Raw genomic sequence first — 26,406 nt, forward strand, 5'->3', positions numbered from 1 at the left:
GTGAATTCCTCCATTCTGGTTTTTACCAATCATAAATTGATTTTTTCAAAAATCCATTAGAATCTGGCACCTCTTTATAATTTGGTTTAAATTTAAATGAAAAAAGTATATTTATTGTCTCTCCCCAAAATTGATATATTAAAAAAAAAATTAGAAACAAGAAGACTCAGAGTGTATTTAAAAAGGATTTTTTTTTTTTTCTGGAGAATAATGTAGTTGGGAAGGGAAAAGGGAGAGAAACTGGTTTAAAGGTGTAGGGTTGATCAGTGTGTGGATAATAGGGGCCTATCTGTCACTCTAAGGCATTTGGACTACATACCATAAGCAGGGTGGTCAGTGAAGGATTTTGAGCGGGAGAATGACAAGACATTTTGTGTGGGGAGGAGGTATTATCAATATTCTGGCAGCTTGAATAGATGGATCTTTTGGTGCATTAGAAGTGAAAGGCTTCTTTAAAGATTGTTCCAACAATCTAGGTAAGATCTGTGTGAGTAGACTTAGTTATTGATTTTCTATTGATCTCTAAATCCCCCTATAATCCAAGAAATATATGACAGAAGTTCAGTATAACTTACTTTGAAATCACAACTTTTTAAAATACCCAAAACTCTAGGGAGGGGGCAGGAAGGAATACTCTTAAGCTCAACTGCTGCAGAAATGAAGACATGATTACATAGATAATCTAGAACTCATCAGAAATCATCACAACTAATAAAAAATCATTTTCCAAAAGTCAGATTTCACCAATATTCTGCACGGAAAAAAATGAGGATACAATCTTCCTGTCTAACACCACTTCTCCCTCCATACCTGCATCATTATCATCACCAGAAAGGGAATGCGCATGTAATAGAACCCGTATCACAGACTAGGGCATAAGGATTCAGGAAAGATAATGCATTACATGATTCATCTAGTGATGTAATCCTGTAACCTAATAGGAGTCAAGTTCTGGCAGACAGAGAGGACAAGAAATCACAGCTGCCTGCATAACTCTCTATATGCTGGGGTCAACTTGTTAAACAATTTTTAATTTATTGAGTAGCATGAGTTTATGTCCTAAATTTATTACTATAAATATGAAAGATGAAATTGAGTACTTTTAAAAGAATATCTCTTTTCTCTATTGCAAAAGCTAAGATGCAATGCCATATTTCTTTAATCAGCTATTATTTATTGAGAACTTAATTGAACGCCATCTGTTATGTTAGGTAAGTAGTAGATCTGTCCCTTGGATAGAATGATTACAGCAGCCAAACTGGACCATGAGTTTGGTAATAGTGATGATATTTAGGTTCTCTTTAATAATATTCCAAATTTCAAAATATTTAAAAAGCATTAAAAACATCACTCACCCCAGAATTTGACACATATGCTACCATCACAAAATGAAGTCTTAAACAGTTAAATAGTTTCAAGGAGAGGCATACATAAATTATTTTTTTAAAAAACTGTACTGTTCCTACATCATCTCCAAACCTATTACATTTGCAGAAGCCTCATACATAAACATTATTTTTGGACCTGTGTAGTGACCTAAATAAGTTTAGTTTTCTGACCATTCCATGCTTCTCAGCATGTAATAAATCAAGTCAGCATCAGCAAATACAGATGAGTTAGCACAGAGTGATATAAGGAGTGACACTTTGGACTCAGAACTTGAGTTCCAATCACAAATCTAATGCTTGTTAATAGTTTTTTTTTTTATTCTTTTCAAATGACCTTTAATAAGTAAATTCATAAAGTGTTTTTTTCTTTCTTTTTATTATCTTTTTAATTTTATATATTTTTTACATCATTTTCATTTTTGCATAATGTATGCATTTTCATCTTGGTTATAGTCCCCATACAATTCCCATTCCCCCTTGTTTTGGCTAGGACTAATTACTTTGCTTCTAAAAGTCTATATGGTCATCCACAAAATGGAGGGAAGATAATTTGTCTCCCTAGATTATTTTGAAAGTTAAATTGAGGAATGATACTAAGAAATTCCTAACAAATAAGATACTCATGATCATTCATTTTACTCTGTGCTCTGTGATGTTACAGAATATATTGCATCGTGGAAGGCTAGGACTATAAAAGAAACTAGAGATCTAGGTTACCACTTTGTTTCTTATTCATGGCCAATGGTCCTAATTTTCACTGTCTTTTTTTCTGTGTGCCCTTGATGTAGCTTCACCATAGTCTGTATAAACACCACGAATCAGTGTCGACACTGAAATGTAATACTCTTGTTTTTCATCTAGTGTACAACTTCCTCCAGCTGGAATTTTCAGACATGGCTAGAATGATCAAAAATCCCAGAGTGCTCTAGCTACTAGAGCCCAAGTTTCCTGATTTCCAGTTCTGTATCTTTCCACTGCAGCATACTCAATTCACTCTTCTCTGAGTTGTGAGGTTCAGTCATGAGTCCAACTCCAGAGAATCTGGTAGTCAACATAACCTGTCACTATGTGGTTTCTGCTGAGCTATGAATTAAATCACAGTCCTTGAAATATGCAGTTGTAGAGTGGTCTGAAATAAGGAAGTATTCATGCACTCTGTCAAGGCCAATGCTATAGTGGAGTTTACCGTGTAGAAATTTTAGTGATGGGATAATGTAGACTCTGCCAAGCTAATCACATGCTTGTAACAGCTATCTCATGATAAGAGGACACTTTAGGTTACTACAAAATATAATTTATGAATTCCTACATCAATTTAGTCAATTAGTCAGAAGTGCAAAAATGTGATATCTACTCCCAATGGCTGAATTTTATTCCCCAAAATATAACTTATTCATTAATGTGACAAGAACAAACAATTTTAGGGCCTCCCCTGGTGGCGCAGCAGTTGAGCGCTGGGCTGCAAAACTGCCCACCGCCTCTGCAGAGCCAGTCCAATCCCCAGCCACCAGCAAGTGTCCCACATGGCACAGCAGACCTCTCCTGCCATGCCCACTGCTCCCCTCAGTAGTGTACTTCCTCAGTCTGCCTGTTCTGCTCCCCGCTCTGGCTCTGGTGAATTCTCTCACCCTCCCGTGCTTCTGACTATACCCAGTGCCTGTATAAATAAATAAATCATAAAAAAATAAAAAAAAGAACTAACAAATTTAAAGGACAAGTAATTCTTAGAAAAATGTTTTTCAAGTATCCTTTTGTAACTTAATTAAGAGAATAACTAGCATCAACTCTTAAACAAGTGAAATGAACAGTGGACATATGTCTAGGGTACTATATTTTACTTGTAGCTTAATCATGTGTAATTGAGAGATGATTCCCTTCTAAATTTTCTCAATCTATTATATTTGAGGCAATTTCTAATGAACCCGGTAATGGTGTTCTAGGGAAGCCCTCAAGATTTTATATTCCAACTTAAAAGTAAAATATGAAGGGAGAGACAGTGGGGAGACCAGTTGCTTGGCCTAAAAATATTTTTTCAGTAGGGTCAAATTATTACTTTATTTCCTTCTCACCTCCCACCCAAACTCTTTTATCTAATGTGTTTCTTAGCTAATGAGTTTGTGATTCAAGGCATTTAAGTGAGATACTCTAATTACCTTTTTTCTTATCAAAGTATTAGAGGGAAGGATCAAGTATAGAGAAGAAGAGGAAAGTCAAAGGCAGATATTTGGTGGGCCATGAGCTTTTGACTTAATGGATTCTTTAAGATATCCTTCATATTTTCAACTTTAAAATGAGATAAATTATGATTGTCTTCAGAAGATCAAAACTCAGCAATGCAAGGTCACCTTAAAGAAGGAAAAGAACACCCAGGCCTCAGGACTGATGAATTTATTATCTTCCCTAAAGAAAAAGGGTTATTCAGAACTTGGGGAGGATGTCATGGTTCAAGAAGGAAAACAAAGAAAAAGGGAAGTCACAGAGGCAAGTATTGTCTACCAATTTAAGAACTTAGTAGGAATGCAGGTGTCTGATTCCAAGGAGAGAAGTACAATACCTGGAAATTACCCTCTACTTCATTTTGTCACATTCTGCTTCAAAGAAATGAAGCAATTTATTGTATCTTTTTTGTTTTCTGTTTATTGATACATTCAAAAGCTCTCGAACTAACGTCCCTTCTTCCATTACTGCCTCTCACAGCACATTCTCATAATGTACATTAGATCATGCTGTGTCCTTATTTAAAACAATCAAAATGGGGCCTCCCCGGTGACGCAGCAGTTGAGCGCTAGGCTGCGAAGCTGCCTGCAAGCCTCTGCAGTGCCAGTTCGATCCCCGGCCACCAGCGAGGGTCCCACATGGTGTGACAGACTTCTGCTGCGTCTGCTGCTCCCCTCAGCAGTGTACTTCATCGGTTTGCCTGTTCTGTTCCCCGCTCTGGCTCTGGTGAATTCTCTCACTCACCCGCCCATGCTTCTGACTGTACCCAGTAAAACAAACAAACAAACAAACAAACAAACAAATAAATAAATAAATCTTTTAAAAAAACAATCAAAATGGCTTCATGTTACCTTTGAATAAAATGTATACACTCTTACATGGCCAAGTTTTACTGCGATCCTCAACCTTTTTGCCTGTTCTTCCTCATAATCTCCTCCACAGTAGTCTTCTATTGCAGAAATATATAAAACTTGTTCCTACATTAAGATCCATAAATTTTCCTTACCCTACTGTCTTATCCAATAAGTCCCCCTTCTACCAACTGATCCTTCATATCTCCTTACAATAGTTTTTCAGTGATTCATTACAATCTGTACTCTCAGTTAATTTTATGTGTTTCTTTCCTAGAATGCTAGCTTTACAACCTATCTTTATTTATTATTGCATTTATTATTATATTTTCAAGTTTCTAGAATAGGGGTTGGCATATAACAGATAATCAAATCCTTTCGAATTAATAACCACATGAATTTTGTGAATTTAATACATATGACAATTATGAATTTCATTGAAATTAGTGAATTTTATGCAAGTTGATGTCAGTTACCATTTAGCCAATTTCAGTCAGGTTCTTGGTTCTTATTCTTTCTTTAGACTGATCAGAATGGTTATCAATGCTTTGAGAAAGACAAAATGTGGGACATAGCTACTTAACAAAGTACATCTCTAAAGCTGCACCTCTTAAGCATGTCCTAAAAAAACCACTATCTCTATTTACCAATTTTTAAAGATAATATGCTTTAAATCATTTATAAAATATATGTCATGTACTATCCTAGCACTAAAGATACAAAAATAAATAAAAATGTTTACAGAGCTTCCATTGGGGCTTCCCTAGTGGCACAAGGGGTTAAGCACAGCACTGTAAAGCTATCCGCAACCTCTGCAGCACCAGTTTGATCCCTGGCTGGCCAATGAACTTCACACATGGCGCAGCAGACCTCTCCTGCCTCGGCCGCTGCTCCCCTCAGCAGTGTATTTCAGTCAATCTGCCTGTTCTGTTCCCAACTCTGTCTCTGGTGAATCCTCTCACCCTCACACCGCTGTCCTGTACCCCAGTTCTTGTACGCATAAAGAAATCTTTAAAAAAAAAAGCTTCCATTGCAGTAGATAAAGCATATATACAAGTGATCACAATGCTAAAATGAAAAGTAGGTGTATAAACAATATTCTGTGGCAGCATAGAAAAGGCAGGTCTAAAGAAGGTAACATTGGGCCTCCCCGCTGGCACAGTGGGTTGAGCACCATGCTGTGAAGCTGTCCACAGCCTCTGCAGAGTGGGTTTGATTCCTGGCCAGCCAGAGAGAAACCCACATGGCGTGGCAGTCCTCTCCTGCTTTGCCCGCTGTTCCTTTCAGCACTGTTCTGCTCCCCACTCTGTCTCTGGTGAATTCTCTCACCCTCCTGCTTGTATAATTCTCTCACCCCCAGCTCTTGTATAAATAAATAAATCTTTTTAAAAAATAAAGAAAGAAGGTAACATTGATGGTGGACTAGCATGGTGACATACATCTGAAGAGGTGAGAACCTATACCTCTGAATCGTATACAGTGTTACAAACCAATTATTACCTCAATAAAAATAATAAAGAAAAATTAAGATGACCATTGGATAATTAATAAGATTTACCAATGAACTGGGAGAGTTACTTTAGAGAGGGAAGCATTAGCAGTGGTTTGGCAGAAGATAGCAAATGACATCAGAGAGTCAGGGGAAATCAGTGGTTGGGTATGAACAGAACACAGTAGGAGGAAGTGGAAATCGAGTTGGAAATGCAGGTTGGGATCATATTGAAGACAGATTTGAAAGCTCTGGAAGGAAAGAATTTTTATATATTTTTAACTTTTTACATCACTGTTAATTTTTTAACAATATTTGCTTTCTTTTCTCAGGTGTAGTCCCATAGAATCTCCAATGCACCTGTGCACCCTCACCAAGGTCCCCTGTGCTCCTCCCTCCCTTGTTCTGATCCCTCTCCCTCCTCCTTCTCTGTATAATGTCTCTGGTTCATAGTTATCTGTTTATTTTTGTTTTATTTTGTGTTTTTTTATTGTTGTTATTTTTTCCCTGATGCCTTGTTTGGTTCCCCTATATTCCTCCCATAATTGAAACCATTTGATATTTTTATTCTGCCTTCTGACTTATTTCACTGAGCGTAATTCCTTCTAGCTCCATCCATGTGCTGTGAAGGGCATTAGTTTATTGTTTTTGATTGCTGAATAGTATTCCATTGTGTATATGTACTATATCTTCTTGATCCAGTCATCTATTTTGGGGCATTTGGGTTGGGAAACAATTTTTATTTTATAAACTTGTTTGGCAACTATTTTATGAGATGCTGGTAAATAAGTATCATTGAAAAAGGGATTTCATCAGCATGCGCATTTAAGAAATGATCCTCCTTGGACCTCCCCGGTGGCACAGCGGTTGAGCACTGGGTTGCGAAGCTGCCCTCAGCCTCTGCAGTGCCAGTTCGATCCCCGGCCAAGGGTCACACATAGCATGCAGACCTCTCCTGCTGCCCGCTGCTCCCCTCAGCAGTGTGCTCCGTCAGTCTGCCTGTTCTGCTCCTCACTCTGGCTCTGGTGAATTCTCTCACCCTCCAGTGCTTCTGACTGTACCCAGTGCTTGTGTAAGTAAATAAATAAATCTTAAAAAAAAAAAAAAAAGAAAAGAAATGATCCTCATATGCTGTGTGCCTGTGAGAAAGGCAATACTTCAAGGACATGGAAAATCACTATAATAATAATAAAAAAAACTTATTAATATATTTAATCCAACATAGAATAGCTATTAACATTTCTAGACTTGCTTGTCTTCTTCATAAGTCAGAATGCATTCAAAATGGAGCACTACTTTAAAATTTTTGAAGTTGCTAAATCATTTCTCAACAAAAACACTTAGAATGGATCAAAGTCATCTGGAAGACCACGGGGTATTGCAAATGGCTTATGTGAATTATAACGCATGTTTACACTCAACTACTGAGTGGAAATATAAAAAAGGATAATATTTGAGACACTGAGATATAATTCTATATCAATTAGTTGACAATTTATAAGGTCCTGACACTAGCAAGATGATGGAGCTGATGAAATATTCCTGATTTTCTGGCATGGTAAGCTGAGAGGATTGTAAAACAAGTTTGGGAGCAAAGCAGGGTAGGAAAGAGAAATGAAAAATAGGCTAAGGTTCTGGGTAAATTTGTGGAGTTCATAATGTCAATTGTCCATTACTTTTATACTCAATTACTGTGAAAGTAATAACTACAAACCTACATGGAACCATAAGTTATACTGGATTCTTTCATAGGATCTAAAAAGTTTCTGCTCTCCATCTGCTTACAGTCCTCAAACTATTTAATTGTCATCTTTTTGTTCAACCCTTTGAAAATGAATTCTCCCTTCCATTAGAAATAGACTGCCCTCATATTACCACAGATTAGCTTTGATCTACTTTAGAACAGCTAAAGAGTCCCCAGTTTTTGATAAGAAGAATCCAGAGATTTGTTGATACACAATTTTAATTCTAAATGTTGGCATCAGCACTACTGATGATGAATAATGTTGGATAAAATTTCATACAATCATCCTCAGATATTAAGGTTTTAACTATTAGGGAAAGATTGCTGGCATTACAAGACATATGGACCCAAATTCATCACTGAATATATCTATATATCAAATTTCATAAGAGGTTTTATCCCTATATAATCATATTATAAAATAGGCAGGGAATTTCTGGAATATTACCCTTCTCCACCTAATCAGTTATATGACATTCCCTCTACGAGCTCTCTTACTGTCCCTTACAATATAATGTTCATATTGCATGCCTCAGCACTTTATCCACACTATCAGATAGCTTATCTACTTCTGTCATAGTACTGATTACTTTTTGATCTGTCACTCAATTCAGTCTTGCTTACCTACATCAGTGAAAGAAGAACATTCAGCTCTTTTGCTCCCAGAAAACAGAAACAGCATAAGGAAAATAATTATAATGACAGGAGAGAGGGCGGCTTTGCTCACTCAGGAAAATGGCTAATAACCAACCAGCTATATTTAGGATAAGTGGAAATAACTTTCACCAGAACTTTCAAACAGGAAGTCTCCTACTTCTATGTCCTTCCTTCTATTTAGGTATCCATTTATCCAACCATCTATCCATCCTGCCTTTCATCCACCCAGTCAACTAATCAAGCATCTATTATTTTACCAGTAGATATTATTTGTGAGCTAAGTATTATAAAAAAATTATGATGGCATCTCAATTAACTATAATCACATCAACAATATTCATTCTCATTCACAAAAAAAATCAAATTAAAATAGAAACAGCATGTAATTTTTAGCCTACCAAATCCATACTGTTTTTTTATAAAAATCGAACCATCAAGAGCATAGGAGGATTTATGCATTCATACAGTCCTGGAATGGAAGAATTTTAAATTTATAAAGTCTTCTTAAAAGTAATTTGGCAATTAACTATAAGCTGTATGGTTAGGAATCAATCTCTTCTGTTTTTCATTACAACCCCATTGATTAGCACTGTTTGGCACATGGGACTGTTCATTAATTAATTGCTGAATGAAAACTGACTGAATAAATAAATATTATGAACCTTAAAAATTTAACCCTTGATCCAGTCATTGATTTTGGGGCATTTGGGTTGTTTCTATAGCTTACCTATTGTAAATAGTGCTGTTGTAAACATAGGGGTGCAGGTGCCCTTTTGAATTAATGTTTCCGTGTGGTGGGGAAGAAAGGGAGTAGGATCAAAACAAGGGTGGTGGGAATTGTATGGGGACTATAACCAAGATGAAAATGCATACATTGTGCAAAAATGAAAAATGATGTAAAAAATATATGAAATTAAAAAAAAATAAAGGGCTGAGTTAAATATGGAAAAAAAAATTAACCCTTGATTCAGTGATTACTTTCCTGAAAATACCCCATTATGAGAAATGTGATCAAAGATTCATATATAATAATGGTCAGAATTTATATTAACAAAAAATAAGAACATTAATTTTGGTAGAAAGAAATTAGAATATTTGACAAGAAAAATAATTTACTAGCTTAAGCAAATATTTACAATACATTAACTTTATAAACTAATACATCTTTATATTCTTAAAATTCGTTCTCGAGATGTACATAAACCATACTTTATATTTAGTTACACCTGGGAGTAATAGCCAATGCAAAATATCATATTTTTGAAGTGCACATGTAAAACCAAATAAAAACTAAAAAGGTATCAAAATATGAACTGTGATTAACTGTGAGTGGAATTATAGGTAAATTTTAATCTTTTTTCTACATATCTTTAGCTTATATTTTTATTATAAACTTGATCATTTTACATCAAAGTGAAATAATAAAATAATTTTAAAATGAAGTATAAATGTATGATTTTGATTATTCACTTAGTTTTCATTTTTTCTTAAAAAATGCCTTGATATGAAAACAAAGAATAAATGATCATTGACAGTCTGTTTCTCTAAATATTTCTGTAGACCTAAAACTTCTTAAAAAATTAAAGTCCTTTTTTAAAAAATGTAGCCAAATGCAGTGGTATGTGTAATAGAGACCATACAAAAGATATCAGAAAAATAAATGATTAGTATATAATTAGTGTACAAAATTGGTCCTGAAGTATGTGTATGTCATGAGAGAAGAACTGAAGCAGAATTTAGTTCTATGTGCATTTTTAAAGAAAAAAATACATATTGAAAAGTCTAACAATCAATGTTGACCACTAGTTAAATAGTACAACCTATCAGAATGAAGTGCAAATGCGTTCAATTATGATTTTTAATGTGTTGGTGCCAACTACTGTACTCTGAGCACTTATACTTAATGATGAAATTGATGGAGGAAATAAAGGTCATGCAGTCTGCAATAGATTGTACCAAAGCTAATTATAAAATAATACTTCATGACATTATTTTAACCTTCTAGGGAACAAGTGACTCCTAAATTAGACAAACTGTGTAGGATCAGATTTTTTTTTTCCTGATTGTCCTCTCAAAGTGCAGTACTGTTCCTTTCATCATTGAACAGCATGACCCACTTGAATACTGAACCTAATTTCTGAACAGTGATTTCAATATTTTAGCAGCACCACAGAAAAGATTAAAACAAAACACTAAACCAAAACAAAAGTCGAAAAGCAAAACAATTTAACTAAGTAGTAATATGTTAACAACTTTTGTCACAATCTGTTATTTTAGAGCTACTCTGAGGATTGAAGACAACACTCTTTATCTTAAGGCAATCTTATAATGAATAGTCATAATGACAATAAATCAAATTCAACACTGATTAAGCACCTTTATATATAAGGCCCTGTGCTAATATTCAGAAATCTGTAACAATTTATTGATGAACCTACCTACTATAGCATGCTGGGTACTGGGGGAACAAGGGCAACTGAAGTTTGTGCTTAAAGAAATTGAGCTTAGTGGGGCAGATATTTATCTGTGTGATACACTGTGATGGGGAAATTATACAATGTAAACCATATAGTCAGAAAGATGTAGAACACATCTCCACAGTCACAGATGCAGCTGAGAATTCTGGGTTCAAATATACATTTTAAGAATAATAATATAAGAATTGTTATAAAAAGTAATTGGACAGCTAGCTTTGTGAGTTAGGCTCTATGCTGAACATATGAAAAACGTCATTCTCTAATCAGGGATGCTGAAAAGTAACAACCACAAAGCAAGGTAACATTACAAACGTGCAGGATGCCAATTTAAGAGGTTTTCTGAGCTAGAGTGAACTGAAAAGTATAAAAGACTGATTGAATCAGATCTTTAAAATATGGATAAGTTTTATTAAAATAGGGCATCCCATCAGAAGGCAAAGGAAGGCTGATAGTCTAGAGCTGAGGATGGCACACTTTTTCTATAAATAGCTAGATCATAAATATTTTAGGACTTTCTAGCCCTAGTCTGGTCCTATGCTCTGTACCTCAACTACTCAACTTTGCCTTTGTAGCGAAAAAGTCATCACAGACAGAATGTAAACAAGGGAACATGACTGTGTACTAATATAACTGTAGATAGTAAAATTAGAGTTTTATTTAATTTACACATGGCATCAAATATTATTATCTTTTATTATTTTATTTTATTCAACCATTAAAAAAATCTAAAAAAGAACATCATTAGATTCTGGTTAAAAATAGGAAGCAGATTGGATTTGACCTGTAGAACACACTTTGCTGACTCCTGGGCTAGGCACATACATGACAGTGCACATAACAGTATCAAATCAAGCCCACTGCTCCCAGTTACATATGACCCAACCTTCCTATTTTATACTAAATGCTTTGAAAGGCCCTTCTTTCTAAACCAGGAATGAAACATATGGATAATACAGATGCCTACATATTATCATACTAAAACCTTAACTAAAGTTAAAATGTAAATAAATTATTTTATGTTACAGTGTTTTAAACAGTGCATTCTGTGACCCCAACTATACCAGACAATATAATGAAGCTGTCAACTGCTTACTTATAATGAGTAATTCAGATTTAGTGGAATAAAGAGACCAGATATCATTTCTATAAGAACAACAGAAAAAGGGTAAGAGAAACATATGACTGTAGCAGATCATTTCTATATGAGATCAGAGGAAAGAACTTTAATTGATATTTAGATTATCAATCAAGATTGCCTATAGTTGAGGTAGAAAAGGTAGGAAAGTGTCACATTTTTACAACAAAATTGCCCCGTATTTATAATTTTAGTGTCAAAATAATTTCTGTTTTACATAGGGAAGATCAATGAGGAACTTTATCTATCTGTCTGTCATTCTATTTACAGATTCATTCACCCATCCATTTTGTTTATCTTTATCACTTTATTCTTATTTAGAATCACCCCACCCCTGGAAAAAAAGCATGTAAGGGTATATATGTATATATTTGATTTCCAGTCTTTCAAAAGACATTGGAATTCTCTCTTTTTATTAAAAAAAATGGAGAATAGGAGATGATTAAAAAAGAAAACCCAGCAACCTCATAGCTGATAGAGAAGTTAAATGCAGATAAACTTTGGGACAATATCAGTAAAATTGAAAGCCAACTCTAAGACAAATAATTTCAGATAATTTTCACAAAATAGATTCCATATTGTATGATAAAATATTTAAATATATACTGTGATAATCAAATAAAATATTTTAAAAGAGAAATTTGCTAAGATCTTTCTATTTAATGAACTTCTACCTATTAAAAATTTTTGGTTATCAATAACATATTTTCAAGTGACATTTACAAATGTAGACTGATAGCGGAGAGGTGAATCAGGAAAACAAATACCAGGAGCTACAGCATAGCTGCAAGAATGATATTTTCCAAATGGGAATGAACTTTTGATATAATTCCTAACAGAATAAAATGCCATGATTCCTTGAATTATACAGATATTACATTACTAGAATATTTAATGATTATTAAATCCTTGAAGAAAGGGCTTTGAATTTACTTGAAACTGAACTTGATTTTAGGCTTAGAAAATCACAAACTTAAAAAAAAAAATGACTATCCAGTGGGCTGTTAAAAACTGTACAGCATATAGGACAAGCTTGTCATGCAGGACTAATCTGCACATTGTAGTACGTGTAATATCTCTAATCTACTTCTCCTAGAAGCCAGAATCACCTCCCAGTTATTATTGATATATAAGGACCTTTCATGAATTTCTAAAATGATTTCTGGTTACTTCCCTCTCTCCTTATCTACTGGGGACAACTTGTCTGCATTATGATGTAGTAGAGATTAGGTTTATTTAACATTTTGTATAATGCTAAACACTGAATTATCAATAAATCATATGCTTATTATTTTTTGTCAACAATTATACTTCATAATGATGAGCACTTAAGTGCGAAGAAAAGAATGACAGCTGGAAGCAGTAAAAAGTACTCAATTATTGGTTCAAAGACATTGACCGATTTTGCCAGAAAATGAATGGCTTTAGAGCATCTGTTAACCTTTCTAAGCATCAGGTTCTTCTATGAAAAATATACTAGATGACTTCTAAATTCCCATCCTTCTCTAACATAAAACTTATATGCTACTTTGGTAAATTAAAATAATGTAATGAAGAATACAGGAAAATCAAATCAAGTAAGGCTATATTAGTAATAGATCAAACAACATCACAAAAAGAAAGAGGACGATGTGGTGATGAAGATTTTAAAAGGAGACATTTGATTCTTGTCCTGATTGATACACAGGCAGGTGGGCAAATATTCAACAACGCAAGTTGTTGATCTGGGACTTTTGACAGACAATGTCTGCATGTACTTTTTTGGCATATACATAATTTACAATACATGGCTCCCAATTCTCTAATATAAATGTTACAAAGTTGAGTACAATTTGAAAATAACCACAGTTTTTGAGACTTTTTTTTTAAAGCAAGTGATCTTACTGTGGTGCCAGTACTATGGGAATCAACACCAATTGATCCTAACAACTCAAGATTCCTGGGAGCAGAAATTGCAGTAGAATGGGGAAAACCCAGCTTTCTGATAGAGTGTTCCAGTCCTCCCAACCTTGCAAAACACTCATCTTTAAGGTCATTTTCTGTTAAATTAGAGGTTTGAGAGGTCTTTGGGGTGGGGGATTATTCTACTTCCCAGCATACCTCAGACAGGTGTGTCTGGAAGATGTGATGGAAAGGTTAAAGTCATATGGATACAAGTTTGAAAAGATTTATGGCTTTATCAATTGTGTCACCATAAGCTAGTTACTCTTAGCGTCAATTTCCACATCTATAAAATGGGGATTATAATACTACTCTTTTAGTGTTGCTGGGAGAATGCAAAGAAATAACCAATGAGAAACCCAAAATGTAGTGTTTCATACAATGTATATATTATAAGAACTTAATCAGTATTGTCACTTTTGCTCTTTTCTTTTTCACCATCTGTTCCTTGTTTTCCCTTGCCCTGCTCATGCTCGGCTGATATAAGTTTCTAGAAGCTGGGGTACAGGAGTGTTAATCAAATGGCTTCAAATCTGCCAAAGGAATGTCTAGAACTTTAATTCTTTTCATGAACTTCTTATTCTTTTCTATTTCTCTTGCTTGGGAGGTAGTTGTTACTTTCCAAAGACTAAAACGTCTTATTCTTCTTTGGCAAGAGTCTCTCTTTCTGGAAAGAATCAGTAGAAACAGTCTCATTGTTAAAATAAGCTGTTCAATATTTCTGGTTGGGCATAAACTGAGCCCAAGATTTCAGCCTAGGGCAATTCTACCTCTTGGACTAAAATTTCCTCTGCACTCAAGTTGCTGCAAAGTGCTGTTTCTGGAGGTACTGCAAAGGGACTGTAAGGGAAGATTTACAGAGTCTGGCTAAATCCTTCAAATGCAGTTGTTCTAGCAGGATGTTGCTGAGAAAATCTTCAAATAGCCCCCACCTCTGAATGCGAGCTTTTGACAATGCTACTTCACCAATAAATTCTATTTACATGATTTTTTTTTCTTTTTTGGTGTGCACCATTGTAAATCTGAGATAACACTGAAGGACAAAATGTCACCCCATCATTATGTGGTACTCTGCCAAATGTTTCTGGACAGTTGCCTAGCCTAACCTTCATCATTGTAAGTAAGACATCACAAAATTCAGTGAGCAAACTACACTCTAACGAAAGATCACAATAATGATAATTAATCTGACACATAATAATGTATTCATATTAAAAATAATTTGAATATCATTAGAAATAAGTACCATTTGTTGAACAATGCCCCTATTCTAAGTGCCATGCTAGGCTCTTTATAAATCATTTTACACTCTTATTATGTTTTTCCTGCAATATGTTTTTATCATCCTAAATTTTATAAAGGAGACAAGTAAGTCCTAAAGAAACTAAGGCAAGTGAAATCACAGAACACTAGTAAATTCAAATTTAGGATTGTTCAGCTCTGCTCTAAAGCATAAATTCATTCTAAAGTCCTTCCCATTAATGAGGGGAGTCAATTGACAGGGTGATAGTAAGTTAGTACTGGAGAAGGTAAGGGTTGTTATTTAGGAAAAAAGTTTTCTTAGAACCATAAACTGAGGCCCAGCAAGGGTTCATGAACCACAAGGGTTAAAATACAGAGTGCCAGAGCAGACTGTCAGATTCTGCAGTAATTTCTTGCTACCGCTCAAAGGCTTCCTCATCATGTCTACCTGTGACCAAACCCAGACCACCTCAGTTCTTGATGAACCTGCCTTCCAATACGCAATGTTCTGTGCAGAAAGAACTATGAACAGACCCAAACAGGTTCCTGGGAGTTATCTGTGTTCTGTTTTGGTTATTTTAGCCCCCTGAATTTCACTCTCTTTGCCCAGTGCAAAAACATACATTTTTTTCAAGACTCAATTCAATTGCATCTGAATATCACTCCCTCTATAAAGACTTCACCCTTTCCTCAGCGAGCCAAGTATAACACTAGGTTAATCAGAGACAGGAATAGGTTAATCAGAGACAATTTTTTATTGTGGACTTACAATTTATTCATTCCACAAATATTTATTGAGCCCCTAATAGAAATAAATACTGTGCTAAGTGCTTTATAAGTATTACATTAATAATTTCTCACCACACACTAGAAGCCTGTCACTACCTTTTTGTTCCTTTCACAAAACAGAAAACTCTACACTCAAAGAGATGAAATATCTTAAAAAAAAAAAAAAAAGACATCTTGCTCTTACTCCTCTGTGGTTCTCTGCATTTGAATACACATTTCCAATGCAATTGCCAATACTCTTGGAACTTTGTTTCCCTTTCGTTGTGTGATTTAAGATTGTATCATTCTGTACGTATAATGATATATTTGCTAAACATTGCATACCATAATGTTGGGGTGGATCAGTTGGATCTACTGCGTTTACCATTATATACATAGTGCCTGACAGTGGCACGTAGTAGGCACTCAAATAACAATAGTTGAGTAAATAAATGAAGAGATACATGAACAAATAGACCTTGGCCTCTAAGTCTCCTCTGTTCTGTGCTGTTTCCCCACAACAGTCTGCATTGGGCAGAAATGCCACATAAGCAAACATGGACATCATTTCCTCCTAAAGCTGACACAATTATCTGAGGCATGTATTCCAGAATTTATTTCTGGACTCTATATTTTTCCATTTTCTTCCTATTATGTTTATATTAATTCTACAGGTCTAACTGGAATGTAAACTTATTTGAGAAGGGACAGAGCTGTTTTTCACTTTGTAAAAGAACACCATAATGACATATTTCTGTAAGTACACAGGACCCCAAATAATAGGAGTTTGCAGAGAGCCTTGGGCGGAACACAAGTGTTTACCATGGCCATCTATTAGAACAGCTGGAAATCACACTGCTGATTTCCATGTAATATGGCAAATAACTCTGAGGATAGGATCCCAGCTCCCAGATACTTAACAGCCCTCAGGCATGTTCTGTCCCACATGTGGGTACCAAGGCTATTCAAAAACATGCACTTTCTTCATTTTGCCTTATCAAGGATTCTAATGTTAAGTCTCATTAGACATCATTCTTTGTTTTATAATATTCACAGACTACCACTACTTAAGGAGTAAAAATGAAATTACAAAACTGTCAAAACAGATTTAGTTTTAAGGGGCATGTGTGCATAAATATAGGCACACACTGACATGATCGGCTTTTGTGATCGTACACATGTGTGTATAGTACACATCTGTATTTCAAAATTATGTAGATTCTATAGATGTATATGTGAACATGTATTGTACATATATGCATACATATATCAACATATTTGAGCACTTGTCAGAAGTAAAGAAAATGTACTTTGTGGAGAAAATGAAACATTCTTTGGGAGAACAAGCAAGCACTTTTTTGATGAGAAAAGAAAAAAACTCTAAAAATTTATTTTTCACATGTATATGTATTAAGTATATATACTTGTGTATATATACTAATATCTGTATATTAATATATGAAGAGATAATATAGATATTAAATCTATGTATATATGTAGACACATTAAATATTATTCAACATGATATTTTTAAAAGGATGGAGGAAAGGACAAAGAGAGATTGATAAATCAAATACAGGATTTTTATAGGACTAAGATAGTAAAAGGCCTCTGGTCATAGAAGAATGTGACAACCATGAAGACATTAAAACATGATTTTATAGCTCCAATACTTGGCGACCACTGTTTTTCCTAGCCAGTAATTAAATGCATGTGAATAAAAGAGAAGACATGTAGTATTCTGTATGCAAAAGAATAATGAGAGATGGTTGCTCCCTCAATTTATTGACTTCTCATTGGCTCTTTAATTAGCAATGAAGAGCGTGTACTTTACTTCGTTAGAGCAATAAATGGTTATAAATTTAAGGCAAGTAGAAGGCTGACTTTGTAAAATCCAAGGAAAAAATTCCCATCTGATAAAAGTACCAATATTTTAGAGCATGATAATGAGAATGTAGTATCAGAGATTATGGCTTGAGAATTATCATTTATAATAAAATATTATATCTTCAATAAAATAATTGTAACAATAAAACAAGCTGAGTTTGCTTATTCTACTCTACAAAAGTCATAAGCTAGATGTGAGTTTGTCTTGTTTGCTGTGAGCCTTAAGTAATGGTATCAACACAGAGATAGAGACAGTTAAATATATGTAAACATGTGTATTTATTAAGGACTATGCAGAGTCTTCAAAATTGTCAAGACTATCAACTCAGTTTGAAATTCTCATTAAACTTTAAAAAATAACTGAATTTCCAAATGTCAGGCTTCATTTCAAGATGAACTAGTTTAATACAAAAATTACAATCTTTCTTGACTTGAAACAAGATTCTGAGATATTAGTGAGTCAAAAGCCATATATATACTATCAGTGAACCAAAAGTCATACATGGTCATTAATATGTACCCATATTATTAAGATCCAGTGGTATCTGAAATTCTAGGAAGTACTCTTTAAAAAAAAATCCTAATATTAATTAGAATTAGAATTTTCTCTACATCTCTCAGATCATAACATTTTATTCAGGATCAACATTCACTTTATAATTAAGTTAAAAGCATATTTAAATCAAGAATTATTTTCTGCAAACACAACATTTCTATTTTCAATATACTTAAAACAATAATTGCTCTGTACTTGTGACAGTGATTACAGGTGCATTTTATTTATATTTTATAACATTTTAATGAAAGTTTTTTTCTCTCTTCTGGATGGAGGCAGAAAAAAAATGAGTCAATTTCATTTCTGGGAGAATGCTGATAGTTTGGGGCAAGAATAAGCTAGGAATCAGATTACGGGCATCTGCACATCTACTTCAGAAATACATTATGAGAGAGTTACCTTTTTTAATATAAATAAACTTATTGCTTCTCTATGAATAAATGAAAGGTTTTGTTATTTTATTCTAAGTTTAATCATCCTCTGACTTACTCACCGTTATTCCTCTTGTTTGTAAAATGACTTACTAGAAAAAAATTTCTTCAATATTGAAAAGGTATATGGTATTAGAAGAGTACAATTTGAATAGCATATTTCAAGTCACTATTTTCCCTAACTAAAGAAATGAATGTTTTTATCTTTAAAGAGATGAAAAGCATCTCGTTAAAGTTTGAGTTTCTCTCTCTTTAAAATAAAAGTAAACTTGGTTACGCAGAGTAGAAAGTTATCAATGATTGGAAATAAAGAAGCTGCTAAAAGGCCATGCAGGAGAATAGTAAAATCAGCTTCAGACTAGACAAGTTGAACTTGAGGAAAAGTCAGTGAAAGAAACTGAGCACAGCCTCCCTGGACTTTCCCAGGCCACCCAGAGGTGTGAGTCCACAAACACCTATGAAAATACCAAGTTTTCTTGGCCTATCTACCGTCTGCCAAACAGTAGTAAACAGGCAGGACAAAATACTCAGCAAAGTTTCCCAAGCATGTAATCTTGCACAACTTACTCTCAGTTTTTTCAATGCTCAAGGGAAAGTCAGAAGGAAAAGGCTCACCTGTGCTGGGTTGAACCAACCATGGGGGCAGGTACAATGCTCCCCACAAGTCCCTTTGCCCTTGGTGCTCATCTTGTGGGGGCTTTTCCGCACACTGTCCCACAAGGTGACCAACTTGGTCCTGTTGGAAGCTGGGCCCCCATGTCCTGAGGGAGGCATTGTCTGAGAGTGGTACTCAAGCCCCTGAGGGTTCCTCTGCCAGCCACAAGCACAGTGGGTATCCCTGATCAGTGTGGGCGTGCTCCTGCCGACATCCATCCCATCGGACCCCCGGCTGCAGCTGTGTTGCTTGGTGAGGTATGCATTCATACTGCACTGAAGCCTACTCTTTCCTTTGGTCAGCTCTGCACAGGAATGTCTCCTCCCTCACACCCCTTTCTTCCAGGCAGTTGTAAAAGTCTTTTTTCCTCCCGTGGATCCCTCAGTATCTTTGGCAGCTGCTATAAGCAGAGCATCGTGGGAGCAGCGGGAGCAGCGAGAGCAGCTCCGCACAGCATTATCTGCGGGCTGGTAGCTCTTTGTCAATAGATGACTCAACTCACAGAGCAACTTGACAGTATCCCTGCTCTAGGCAGAAGCAATCAATGCTCCACACAGCTGGACGACAAGACTGTACACTGTGTTACAAACCCTCTTTGGATGGAGCCCCACAGTATAGAATATTTTTTGCTGTTTGGCATTCTGTTTTTTCACTCTCCGAGCTGATTCACACACAAAATACAGACCTCAGGAAAGAGAGCCTCTTATCAAACTAGCAGGACACTTCTTGACAGAAAGGATGCATCTAGATGGAAATAATATAGCATGAGCTATTTAAAATGATGGGAACGGTAACCTGTTAAGGAATTTGCAACATTTACAGGAATCACTTATCTAGGAAGACTTTTGCCAAGACACATACCAAATCAGGAGGTAACTAAATAACATCAATATGAACTCTAAAGAACATCAATTCATTTAGAAAAATAACTGAGATCAGATTATTTGGAAGTTAAATTTGTACGAGACTGTAATTATATATTAAAATCCAAACATACATTCTTTCTGCTATGAATGATTATTAATTCTTTCTGATTCATAATAAAGCTATTTTCAAAATTCAAAACTGATGGGTTGGCTTATATTAACAGTGACTTTTTTTTTTACTTACCCCAAATTATTCTGAGGATTTCCTTTCAAATACTTTACCACAACAAATACATTCACCACAGAGAGAGTCTGCATTTTAAAGTGAAAGATACATTCAACTCTGCCATCTAGTATTTTGGTTTGCAAAGATAGAATTTTCAAATTCTTTCACTGAAAAATGAGTGAAAACTATCCAATTTTAAACAACTGTCTTCCAGAGGAAGACAGTTGATATGATTGCTGAAACTATACATATTATTTGCAGTAGAGGAAAAGGCTAATTACTACAGCACTTAGATTTTTTTTTTCCTTTGAAACTTTCCATAGTTATTGCCAAAATGTCTATCCTTATCACACATTCTTAAGGAAATAATGTTGGTTTGATTGTGAGGGAAATTGCTATCTATGTAGCACCAAACAAAGATGATGTAATCTCATTATATCATTTAATCTATAGACCATTAGATGCCACCAGATCCATCTTATTGGTGGATTATGCAGATGCTGGGGGGGTGTACACTTCATTTCTGACTAAGTTGGAAAGTTTCTAATTTTGAAAGCCAGAGTTAATAGTATTCTACATTTCATCACTAAGACTGCCTTGATAAATTACTGTTAAGGCAAAAATCCTGAAAGAATGGAGTAGAATCTTCTCTTTCCTTCTGTCTTCACAAATGTGTCCTTCCGAAGTTCTGGACAAGGGTAATAGGCATTAAAACACCTTTGTGCATAAAACATCTTTGTGCATTAAAACACCATATGTGCAAATTCACAAGATCAGGCCTTGCTCTGCCATTGGCCAATTATTCCCAAGTACCTAGCATGCTGCTCAGCCAGCATATAGCAGAACCCAATAATTACTTTTTGGATTGATGAATGGATGGTTTAGTGGGTGCATACATAAGAAGAAAGAGTAGGGGAATGAAGGAGTGAACTTATGATTTTGAAAATAGTATTTATTTCAGAATGATCCAGAAACATAAACTGTTACTTTTAGGGCCTTCCCTGGTGGCGCAGAGGTTGAGCGCTGGGCTGCGAGGCTGCCCTCAGTCTCTATGGTGCCGGTTTGTTCCCCCGCCGCTGGCGAGGGTCCCGCAAAAAAAAATAAATAAATAAAAATAATAATTAATTTAAAAAACTATTCCTTTTAGTTTCAGTGTTGATTTTGAAATATTAAGGAAATCTGCCCCCAAAATATGATGATGCTGACTGCTAAACAGGAATAACAATGGGATTAATGGTTTTTCATTACCTAAAATAGTAGATTTAAAGCAAAGTTTCATCGTGTGGTACTCAGTGTGGGAAAAAAAGGAGAAAACCATCTCTGTCTCTCTTCCCACCCCTCTTGTAATTTCCATGCTGGATCAAGTAATAATGCCTTAGAGAACTTTTGGATTAAGTGAATCTCTAGAGAACGCACTTTAGTGTGATGCCAACATGATGTATGACTATGCAGTAAGATTTGATGGGCTATAGAAATACCTCACCTCCAAGTGAGAATACTGGGGAGTGGTACCTTTGGCTAGCTCTAATCTTATTGAACACATAGATAATTTTCTAGTTTTTCAAACAGATATCATTGCTCAAAGGTCTTTTGGAATCTTCATGATATACATGCCCTATTCTTACCCACTTGCCCCTCAAGTATTAGAATCAATCTGCACAGAAGAAAGTCAGTGTGAAACTATTACAGTTTTGTAATGGTGTGTGCAGTTTGCAGCAAGACAGAAAATTCCTGGCTGGGCACGAATCAAAGATACTATAAATCTTCACAGAGACCTAAATCTGTTATAATTGGGTTGTTTGGAATAAGCTATATTTTTCCCATCACAAGGGCAAGAATTTTTGTTTAATAACCTCAGTATGTCATTTATATATAGATGAATATCTTATACTGTATAACTAGTGTTACTTTCCTCCAAATATTTTAAAGACCATAACACATTTTCATTAATCTTATTACAAGATTATATTGGAAATGTTTTTTCACCTTAAAGAATATAAAATAATTCCAGTATCCTGTCTTCTATTTCTCCATCATCCTTTTTTAATTTTCATATAGGATAAGATGTTTGGTTTTCCACGTCTGAGGACAGAACATTTAAACAGAAATATGTCCAAGTAGCCCACTGTACCATGAGACAGCCCCACTAATTAGAGATAATTCAATTTGAGCAACTGTAATTGGACAATTGTAATGACCATGAGAAGCCATGAAACTCTGCCCAAAGAAGAATTAGTGGTGCACAAGTACACATCCTACTTATCACTGTGATTTAACATGGGCAGATGGTACATAGAGCAATGCCTAGATGAGCTCTATCTTATTGACCTCTCTTTGACCTGGCTGTGACTTCATAGAACAATCACTCATTTTAATACGGGGGCTTAAAACTAACATCTGACTTGATTTGTTTAATAAAAAATAAATGGCAAAGATGAATAACTAAATAAACTGTACTGCACTAAAACACTATACAGATTTTTTTTCTAGATAAAATTTCCTTCAGGCACTAAACACATATGAGGAATAAAAATAATTAATTACAAAAGAAGACCTAAGTGCTTGCTAAATGATGACTGACTGGTAGCAGAAATCCTTTAGCAGCCACAAGCAATGCGTTGAATAATAAGAACATGCTGTAAAATATTAAATACAGTTTCCTGTGACCTGAAAAGTATATACGACACAGTCCTGTGACTGCAGAAGTTAAAAATTCTATAAATGCTAATGTCATTCTTCCTCTGTATCTACTAATCTTCAGTCGAGGCAATCTCCAGATCCAAGCACATTTACCTTTAAAAATTAGAGAGAACAAAGAATATTCCGTGAAGTGCTTTAGACTCTAAAATTATTTCCAAAATACTTAAATCAATTTAATTACAAATCTTTAAAGCAAAGCAAGCAGGAATTAATGTGGAAGGACAACATGCCTCATTTCTACAGATAATTTAATAGGAAATAAAAGAAAGTATAAAAATGTACCAAATCCTCACTAATTAACTTAGATTTTGGTGGGTGTTTATGGTGAGGGAATTAATCTAAATCAATGATAAGATTAAACTGTAAAGTCATTTTCAGGAAATGCAGTTCTATTATACACTAATGTATTTAGTTCCAGTACTAGAGAAATAAAATAATAAGTCATGTGACATTTCCTAGATATTTTGAAAAGAATACTAATAAAAAAGTAATAATCATTTATAATTTATATTTAACACTTGAATCTAAGTGATTAGCTACACTTTGAAATTTGTTCTCATCCTCCAAGATTAACCTAATGTCACTTATGTGAAGCTTTCCCAAATCCCTCCCTGAACATACACACAAATATTCAGATATACTCTATGGTACTTGTCTATGTAAAGATAATTTACACTTAAGTATTTCTCTCAGGATCTACCCTGCTTGAGAGCTGTCAGTGAAGATACTCTTGGGATCTTTACCCCTAACAGACTACGCAATCTTTATAGGCCATGTCCTGTCGACCTGGCCTCTGCTGCTTTCACCAGTCCAGAGTACCTCATCCTTGCTCTACTCTTCATTTACACAGGCCTTGAATCCCTACATTTAATTCCACCTTGTAGCTCTTTCATATGCTCATTTCTCCTCCCTCGTCTTCACAAAATGACTCCCTACTCACCCTACTGTGGGTAGCTCCTCAAAGCATCCCAAGTAAACATAAAGAGTAGTCTAAGGAAAGAGTGTGCTTATGCAACACAGCTCCAAAACAAGTCTTCCACACTGTCTCCCCACCAGATTGCCATGTCTGGCTCTTCTGTTCAGAAATTCTGAAATTCTCCCTGAGCTCAACTCAAATATCATATGTTCTTGACATTGCTCCTCTAGCTGAATAGATCAAGTCATCCATTAAACACTTATTTAGCACCTGTACTTCTCTGTCACTCACTTAACAATATGTGTATTCAAAATAAGAATTACACCTTATCTGTTGTGGGTCCTTCTCTTCAAACAAAACATAAGCAATCACCTTTAGAGGACAGGGAGGATTCACTTTTGCATCTGCATCCTCTGAACCAGTCACAATGTATTTAGTATTTATTAAAATGAATCAAGCAAGAAACAAAGTAGTTTTTTAGTGGTCATACTAATAGGTATTTGGGTCTGTGATCCACCTCTCTCTATAAAATGAATAAATAATCATTCTGAATCTTAAAACAAATTAGCAATGTGCTCTTAAGATCATCACTTTATGAAACATTCAGTGTGGCTGAGTGGTATAAATATATTAACTCATTTTCTTGAAGAAATTTGCCAGTGGCCTTATAATAAATACTAAGAACTGAAGCAGTTTCTGCACAGAAAGAGATTCATGCATAAAAACTGTACTTCCTTGCAGCTGTGCTTTCTCTCAAGCTCTTCTCCTATAACTAGGTAATGTAACAGGAGTAAATTCCCAAATCAAAGCCAGCCATGGTAAAGAATCCCAATCTCCAAGCACCAAAGTCACTTTCCTATTAACATGATATAATCAAAAGTCAGTTATTTCACAGGATATGAAAAGTATGTGTTAGAGAGATGGAAGGCATGACAACATCTCCTTTTCTACCAATCAAGTAAGAAAGTTAAAAAAAAAAAATTATGACCCATAACAAGTATCTTTCTTCACTTATTTTTCTTCATCATGGTAAAAATAAAAAATATGTAATCTATCTTAACATATGTTTCAGTGTATAGTACATTATTATTAGTCATAAGCACAGTGTTATACAGCAGATCTCTAGAACTTTACATCTCGCATAACTAAACTACTCCTCATGACCTCATCTTGCCAGCCCTATACAAATGCCATCCTACTTTGGGCTTCTAACAAATTCACTACTTTAAATACTTTATATAATAGAAATAGAATCATGTAATATTAGTCTTTCAATGACATCGTTATTTAACATACTATCTAAAAGATCCATCCATATTGTAGCATGTGACAGTATTGACTTCTTTTATGATTGAAGAAAGATATTCCATTGTATAGATAGGTCACATTTCCTATATTTATCCATCAATGAATATTAGGTTGACTCCATCACTTGGCTATTGGGAATAACCTGAACATGGGGATTCAAATATGTCCTTGAGATCCTGATTTACAATCTTATGAATATATACCTAGAAGTGAGAGAACATGTGATAGCTTTTTCTATGGAAATTTAACCATTTTATATTTCTACCAACAATGCATAAGGGTTCAAAAGCTCCACATCCTCCCAAACACTTATTTCTTATTTTTTTGATAATGGTCAAACTAATGGGTGTATAGTTTATTCTTCTTTCTCAAGATTGTTTTGACTCTTCAGGACCATTTGTGTTTCACTATTCATCTTAGGATTGTTTTTCATATTTCTGTAAAGGGTGCCATGGGATATTTATAGATTTCATTGAAGCTATAGGTCACTTTGAGTACTGTAACCATTTCAAAAATGTTTGTCAATGCTCTTTCTGCATTTAATGAGCCAGTATGTGATATTTGTTCTGTTAATGTGATGCATGGGTGTGTGTGTGTGTGTGTGTATGTGTATACAGTCTTTGTATTACAGGAATAAATCCCACTTGGTCACAGAGTAGGATTCTCATAACATGCTGTTGTACTCAGTTTGCTGGTATTGTGTGGAGGATTTTCCATCCACTGATTAGGAATTTTGTTTACTTTTCCTTTTGGTATCTTCTGGCTTTTATGTCAGAGTAATACTGCTCTTATAAGAAGTTTAAGAGTGTTCCCTTCTCTTCAGTTTTTTTGGAAGTGTTTGAGGAAGAGCACTCTTAATTCCTCTTTAAATGTTATGTGGATTTCACCAGTGAAGTCATTTTTCAAGGGTTTTCTTTGTTGGTAGGTTTGATTATTGAGTCATTCTCCTTAA

General features: G+C 34.9%; 1 protein-coding gene across 3 annotated transcripts in view; it reads right to left on the reverse strand.

Moving 5' to 3' along the window:
- Nucleotides 1–19,784, reverse strand: part of LOC119255682 (disks large homolog 2) — an 811,058-nt gene extending 791,274 nt beyond the window's left edge. For all 3 annotated transcript variants that reach the window (XM_054699571.1, XM_054699570.1, XM_054699569.1), the window contains exon 1: nt 19,399–19,784. In XM_054699571.1, coding sequence (XP_054555546.1) covers nt 19,399–19,707 — 309 coding nt within the window. In that variant the 5' untranslated portion in view covers nt 19,708–19,784. The remainder of the gene's footprint in view (nt 1–19,398) is intronic.
- Nucleotides 19,785–26,406: the final 6,622 nt, after the last annotated feature.

Source organism: Talpa occidentalis, unplaced genomic scaffold, assembly GCF_014898055.3.
Source record: "Talpa occidentalis isolate TD23 unplaced genomic scaffold, MPIMG_talOcc4v2.1 talOcc4.3, whole genome shotgun sequence".
NCBI lineage: Eukaryota > Metazoa > Chordata > Mammalia > Eulipotyphla > Talpidae > Talpa > Talpa occidentalis.